Genomic DNA, 7,866 nt, shown 5'->3' on the forward strand with positions numbered 1-7,866 from the left:
AAATTAGGATAAATTTAGGATGCCACATTTGTGTATAATGTGAAACTGTAATTAAGACTAAATATGGTTAATAAACCAGCTTCAGCTCCTGGTTTGAGATACTTTAACTAAGTACAATTAGAGTGATGGTACAGGTTCACATAATGAATTAACTATAGTTACATATGAACCAACCCAATGTGTGTGAACTTGAAGCTCTTCAAACGCTTTGGAAAAATGCTATATAAATAGTAAACATTTATATCATGTTCTTCTTTGTCGTTACTGTTTGATTTTTCACTACAGGCTATTATGCACCATGAAGGCCATATGGACGATGGTCTAACATTGTCCAGATCTCAGCATGAAGAGTCACGTACAGCACGAGTAATTCGTAGTACCGTCTTCCTTTTCAATAGGTTCATAAGGTAAATTGGGTGCTGGCTAAAAACTGATTATGGTTAAAATTAACCTTGGCAGAGATGGAATATGAACAACAATTAGAACTGAAGAGGGAAAATAGGTGCAATATAATCATAAAGGAGAAGAAAGAGCATAAAGGACATGATGACAAGTAAATGTTGCATGTGTATTGGACCTAAGTGAGGTCCTGTTTATGGATCTTCCATTTTAGTCAAAACTCTTATTTTTGTTACAGGCATGCATACTCTGAATTATAAAGCCAGCAAACTGTGGGATAGATGTGTACAAAGTGTCAAACTAAATGTGATGGCACCCCTGTGGCCACCATAAAAATGCTGCCACCATTTTAAAGTTCTTAAAAATGCTGTGAGGGCCAGATCCTGATCAGGCTCACAGCACAGGACACTTGTTCCCTCTTGCACCTTTTCAGGTAATAAAATGGGGGTGGGGTTGCAGCCATTTCAACACTTGATAAGATGTGCGTGTGTGTGTGGGGGAAACAAGAGTGCTTTGCTGTGGCATTTTAAAATGGCAGCAGCCTTCTCATGGTGGCCATGAGGACACCATCACTTCTAATTTGGCCGTAAGGAAAAGAAGGCAGCACCCAAGATAGAGATGCCTACAAAGAGGAAGTAGGATCTTAGTAAAATGCAACACATTTGTATCCTGAATTACAGTACCATTTCAAGGGCCACTTTATCATCCAAACAACCCAAGTGCCTGCTTGGGGACCAAAAGCCCTTGAGGGCACTGTTACACTTACTGGGGCTTTTCTTCCTTTTCTTCCTTTCATCTGGCAGCAACAGGCTGGGGAAGATTGACCTTAAGACATTTCCTGGTGGGTTGATGGCCTCAGCTCCACACGTGGGTTGGGGCTGCCCTTAGCCCTTGCATGGTGAGGGGGAGGCAGCACCCCTTGCTCTTCCACAGCACTTACGTGGCAGGGGAGAGGCAGGATCACATGGTACTCACACGAATGTTGTATGGCACCTGCACAGTGAGGGAGAGGAGGCCCTTGCACAGTCTTCACAGAACAAGATGTTGGTGGGGTTGCTCAGCACTTACATGGTGAGGGAGAGGTGGCACCCACCCAACCCTTGCATGGGTTTTAGGAAAAGTGAGTCAAAGAAGCAAAGAAGTGGCTATGAATAATTTTCATTCTTAGACTGAATTTTGAAGTTTTCCAGGGCTTTCACTAGTAGAGGCTGTCTGTCAGAGATCAAATGCACCACACATTTGTTAATGAAGATAAGGTGAATGACCCAAATTAATTTGAGCCACTGTAGTAAAAGCATCAAAAACGACACTAAAACCATGTAGCAAACTTATGGATTTATTGTTTAAATCATTTTATGGATATGGAGCAGAGGTCCATCAGTGGCTATTAGCCACAAGGTATAGATAGGGACTCTGGGGCAAGTGATGCTCTGTCATCTTGGTGCTTGGGGGGGGTCAACAGTGGGAGGGCTTCTAATGTCCTGGCCCCACTGGTGGACCTCCTGATGGCACTGGTATTTCTGGCCACTGTGGGATACAGAGTGTTGGACTGGATGGGCCTTTGGCCTGATCCAACATTGGCATCTCTTATGTTCTTATGTTCTTATGTTCTTATTTTAGGGGCCTTGATGCTCTCAGCAAGAAAGCAAAGTCTTCCATTGTTGACTTACCCATTGAGTCAGTCAGCCTTAGTCTCCAGGATTTGATTGGTTACTTCCATCCACCTGATGAACATCTAGAACATGAAGAGAAGCAGAACCGACTAAGAGCACTGAAGAATAGGCAGAATCTCTTCCAGGAAGAGGTAGTCATTTTGTTGTTTCTTTTGGTATGTTGCCCTTAAGCTGTAAAAAAATCCACCCCAAATGGCTTACATCATTTTTCTCTCCTCCATTTTATACTCTTAACAGCCCTGTGAGGTAGGTTGGGCTGAGAGTCTGTGACTAGGGATGTGCTGGCTTGGTTTGGTTTTCATTACTGGTTTGGTTTTCAAATCCACTTTTTTCAGGTTCCAGATTTTCACAACCGTTATTTTCAATGGGGTCTGGAGCAGCTATTTTTAAAGACAATGGTACCAAATTTGCACAGAATGTAGTCTTACCTCTAATCTAGAGACTTCCAGTTTTCAAGCAGATTGGACCAAGGGGTCCAATTCTGTGGGCGCCAAACATTCTACTTGCAGAGCTGAGATGAAAAAATGGCCCTGGATAAGGGCTTCGCCCCACAAAGGAGGAAGGAAAGGAAAAGGAGCTAGCCAGAATGGCAGCTCTGCCATTATTCCCTATTGGGGACTTTTTCGGGAGAGCTGGGCTGTTTTTCAACCAAATGACACAAAGCTTGTAGGGGAACTAGAGCTGCCTGTCCACTAAAGACTCCCCAAGTATCTAGCAAAGTGGATTAAGGGGTCCAATTCTGTGGGCTTTGAACAAAGTGCTCCCAGCCATTTTACTTGCAAAGTAAACAAAACTCCAAGCCAGAGTTACAATGTAACACATAAAGTTCCCAACTCTCTCAAAATGCAACAATCATGAGCTACAATGTAACACTACTAGTTCTGAAGTTCTCAGTATGACAGATCTATATAGGCCCCGATCACACGGGCTGGATATTGCGGGGGGGGGGGCAAGAAGCGGCGCAGCATGGCAAAGAAGCAGTGCAGTGCGATCACACTGGCAATTGCTAGGCACTGCTTCCGTGGCAAATGGGATTCCCCCCCCCCCTCACCACAGTTTGCGCATGTGCCGGTGGGCGTTTGTGCGCATCCTGTGGAGACTTTAAAAAAACACATCCTTTTTGCGAAGGGACATGGGTGGGTGCTGGATGCCACGAGCTACCACCGGAAACGTGATCAGACGCCCGCCCTTGCCCTGCGGTTTTCGTAAACTAGTATCTCAGAGGTACTAGTTTTTTTACGGCGCATCTTCGGCGGGAAGCCTCGGGTTCACCATGGGAGCTCTATGCTTCCCAGATGTTGCTGTTTGATCACGCCCAGAAAATCCGCCTATCTTCCGTCTCTGTAGCGTGGCTAATGCTCCGTGTGACCGCAGCCATAATAGATCAACAACTGGAAGTTATGTAGCGACATATCCTAGGCATATAAATATATTTCTGTCTTCTTTTTCAAAGCTGCATCTCCCTTCCATTGTGGCGATCAAAATTCAAGTCGGAACTAAAATAGAAAGCATACAGAAACATGGACTACTACAATAATAATCTGTTACACAGCACAATCATGTTGTTTTCATAACAAGACATTCTTATCCAATGCTCTAAGAAATCTCTTTCAACCAGTCGCCTCCCAGCTATCAGGTGCTTCACTGCAGCATATCAGCCCTCCTAGAGATATACCCCAGCTAGGTGGAATGTAAATACTCTCATGATTATTTGCAGCTGTGTTCACAGGAATGAGATTGGAATCTTTTCAAATAGGAACAGTTTTTTTGGCTTAACTAGCATATTTATGCCAGCTATCCTACCAAACCAGGAAAGTTGAAGCTGGGATCAACTATGAGGCTTCTTCAGCCGTGTTCCACAGTTTTATATAATTATTTATGAAGAAATCTACTATATTCAACGCTACCTGTACATTGGGCCTTTGCCCTCTTTTATGCTATTTTTTTTGAAGGGAATACTTTTGGCGGAAAGCTTATCTAAATTCAGTGCCAGGCAATCTGTTTTTCATTTATTAACTCTATGACGAGCAACTTTACCATACACTTTCCCTATGCTACACAGAGGAGTAGACATCCTCCCCATATTATTTTTTCTTTTTATCTATTTCTGTTTTGGGAATGTTACTTGTTACCTACAAAGCTCAGTCCATGTACTGGGTACAAACATTTGAAGCTATTTAGTAAGTAAGTTATAGAGATGGGCACGAACTGGTTCATGAGCAAAAATTCAGCATGAACTTGACCCAGTTTGGAGTCCTTGGACTGATATTAAGCAGCTCAGGTCTACAGCTGAGCTGTTAGGTTAAAATAGCTGCCAGCCATTTCAGCCTGACAGTGAATGGGTGCAACCACCTCACTGTTAGGCTGAAATGGCTACGAGCCATTTCACTGGTTGGTTTCACTTCCCCCCCCTGCTTCCAAGTGGGGTGGGTCCACATGTCTGATTTAAATGGCTGGTAGCTATTTAACCCATCAATTTTGCTGCCTACTGCTTTGAAGTGGGGGGAAGAGAAATGGATGGGTTAACACTTCCCAGGTGATCCCCACTTTCTCTCAACCATGGCAAGCCACAGCTGGGAGAAAGGGGGACCTAAACTCACCAGTTCGGTTTGGGGCATTTTTGCTCAGTTTGGTTCAGGGGCTACCCCAAACCCTGAGCCAAATTGGTATTTTTTAGGTTCGTGCCTGTCCCTAGTAAGTATTGGCATAGAATTGAAGCTATTTTTTCTGATATTAGAAGGGGATTCTGGTGTCAGAACAAATGGCAGTTATTGTTAAACACTTTTATTTCTTGCAGGGTATGATCAACTTGGTGCTTGAATGTATCGATCGCTTACATGTATACAGCAGTGCAGCTCACTTTGCTGATGTTGCTGGGAAGGAGGCAGGAGAGACTTGGAAGTCGATTCTAAACTCATTATATGAATTATTAGGTAAGAAATACATTTGAGTAACTTGGATTTAGTAACATCAAAGCATGCACATTGAAAATACCAGAAAGCTGAAAGTTTACATCATTTCTGTTATCAAAGAGTTTTTTAACCAAGGATAACAAAATTATTTGTTTTATTTTATTTTTGAGATTTATATCCTGCCCTACCCCGTGAACAGGCACAGAGGGGCTTACAGTATGTCAAACAGTCAAATAAGATATAAATAATAAACATAATTCTATCAGAGTGAAAATTTAAATAACTGGTTTAAAACTGGCAACTCAGTATTAGTTACATTTTGGTGTGCACTAAGTTCATGCCAGGGAAGGAGGTGGATCATTCTGGTGGAATAGCTTACTTGCTCCTGGTGCCAATGAAAATAAATAGGGCCATGGAACAATTGAAGCGTTTGAAGGGGAGGCCGATATTCTATTTTTTTTTTTGAGGCCGATATTCTTTGACATCCACCTCCTCAACCAAAGGCCTGTCAGAACAGCTCTGTTTTACAGGCCCTGCCATATTGCAACAGATCCTGCAGGACGTGATCACATCTGGGAGCATGTTCCACCAGTCCGGGACCAGGGCTGAAAAGGCCTTGGCCTTGATGAAACATACGACTTTCAGGCCAGGGACTACTAAGCGCCGGTGTTGGTCAGAAGAACGCAAGGCTCTTCAGGGCACATTATTGTTAGAAGGAAAAGTACAAATAATACTTGGATTAAAATACAAAGATTTTCATTTTATATTTTTGTACATCAGTTAAAATAAAATAATATAGGACTTTGATATGTATCATAAGAACATAAGAGACGCCAATGTTGGATCAGGCCAGAGGCCCATCCAGTCCAAAACTCTGTCACACAGTGGCCAAAAATACCAGGGGCCATCAGGAGGTTCATCAGTTCCCCCCCTCCCCAAGGACCAAGAAGACAGAGCATCACTTGCCCCAGAGTTCCTTTCTATACCTTGTTTCTAATAGCCACTGATGGATCCCTGCTCCATATGTTTATTTATTTCCCTCTTGAAACCGTCCATGCTTGTAGCCACCACCACCTCCTGTAGCAGTGAATTCCATGTGTTAATCACTCTTTGGGTGAAGAAGTACTTCCTTTTATCTGTTCTAACCCGACTGCTCAGCAATTTCATTTTATCAGTTAAAATAAAATTATATAGGACTTTGGTGTGTGTGTGTGTGTGTAGGGGACATTGGGGAAGGGGACATTAGCATTTTTTAATTTTTTAATAATATATTTATTAAGTTTTTAAACATAATAGGATAAACATATTAACACAAACTTAGACAACAAATACATGAATTAAATTTTGTATCGTAACACAGTCAAGCCAAAAAAATAGCTGTCAGATCTTACATCATAATACCTACTAACTCCTATACCAAAGTATTTAAAGTATTCCACATTTTAGTACATACTTAGCATTACTTATACTGACTTAACAACACCTGTTTTTAATTGTGCTATTTTTAAAGATTTTTCACATTGATCTTATAAATTAATTTATCAAAGATCAGTGTTGTTCTCCACAATATCTCCATATCACAAACAAAGAGAGAAGAAAAAAACTGTTTACTTTCCTCTTTTCAACAGATCAACCATTCCAAAGTTAAATACACTTTTTTTTTTACTAATATTACCCTTTAGAGGTCCTAAAACTACTTCAATCTCCCAATAGAAATCCCTCTTAACTACTCAAACCCTTGTTTAATTCTTAACTATTTAATACTTTCACTATTATTGCCTTCCTTTTAATTATGAATAGAAATTCAAACATTCAACAAGTAACACCAAACATTTCCCATTATTATTATCTCACCAACTCTTTCTCTCTACCCTTATCCCTAACTTTCCCTGACTATCCCCTTATATTATGGATTCAAACATTTCCAACTACATATAAATCAACTAACACAAAACATAATTTATAATCTAGCTCCTATGAATCAATAGTCTATTTTTTATTTTTATTTATTTATTTATTTTGCACTAACAAGTCAACTTTTCAGTAACATATTCTATTGACAAACATTTTCATACACCACCATCCTTTAAATTTCCCCAAAACTAAAGATCCAGACATTTCAGTCTACTAGCACCAATCCTAACTTATCACCACCTTACTTTATCTATTAACTATTCCATTATAACAAGCATTTAAGGGTCAATTTTTTCCAATTAGACATATATCATCAGCAGCATACATTTCACTCTGTTCATGTAGTTTAACCTGTCTCCTATAAATCAATAGTCTATTTTTTTGAAGTAACATGTCTGCATGTCTTCTTTCTTTAATTGTGTGGACATTTTTTTCTAGTCTCTTTCTTTGAACTTTCAACCATCTCAACTCCAGGTTTTCATTGTCCATCTTTCATTTCCTACCACAATGTTTTTCCCTCTCTTTTTTTCAGTTTTTCTTGACCTATAAAGAAACATCTTTGCACCTTCTTTTTTAGTGTTTCTGTTTTTAAATACAGAGGCTTTGTTGGTTTCTTTCCTTTACTTTAATTGGTGTAACGAGATTCGGGGCATCCTTTCATTTGATAACATCCTATGGTCTCTACGTCCCTCTGAATAAACTGTCCCACGTTTCTCTCTTTCCTTACTTGCAATTGTAAACTATATGTCATTTCTGTTGAATTTACACACACTTCTTTGTTTAGCATGGTTTGAGACTCAATGCACTCTTCGATTTGATCCTCTTTATTTCTAATTGTGAATTATGCATTGTTTCTAAAAAATTTGTGCAGGCTTTTTCAATACCCTTTTGAGTCTGTTCCCTTAAAATCTTCAGGAATTGTTCCACGGACAGATCTCCCACAAGCATATTCTCATCCATTTCCTCCT

General features: G+C 40.4%; 1 protein-coding gene across 1 annotated transcript in view; it reads left to right on the forward strand.

Moving 5' to 3' along the window:
• Positions 1–7,866, forward strand: part of LOC107120023 (ryanodine receptor 2-like) — a gene marked incomplete at both ends in the record, with an annotated part of 282,869 nt that overhangs the window by 146,830 nt on the left and 128,173 nt on the right. The window contains 3 exons of the mRNA XM_015422666.1: positions 286–407; positions 2,020–2,203; positions 4,870–5,005. Of these exons, the coding sequence (XP_015278152.1) occupies positions 286–407; positions 2,020–2,203; positions 4,870–5,005 (442 nt within the window). The remainder of the gene's footprint in view (positions 1–285; positions 408–2,019; positions 2,204–4,869; positions 5,006–7,866) is intronic.

Source organism: Gekko japonicus, unplaced genomic scaffold, assembly GCF_001447785.1.
Source record: "Gekko japonicus isolate JY-2015 unplaced genomic scaffold, Gekko_japonicus_V1.1 scaffold2167, whole genome shotgun sequence".
NCBI lineage: Eukaryota > Metazoa > Chordata > Lepidosauria > Squamata > Gekkonidae > Gekko > Gekko japonicus.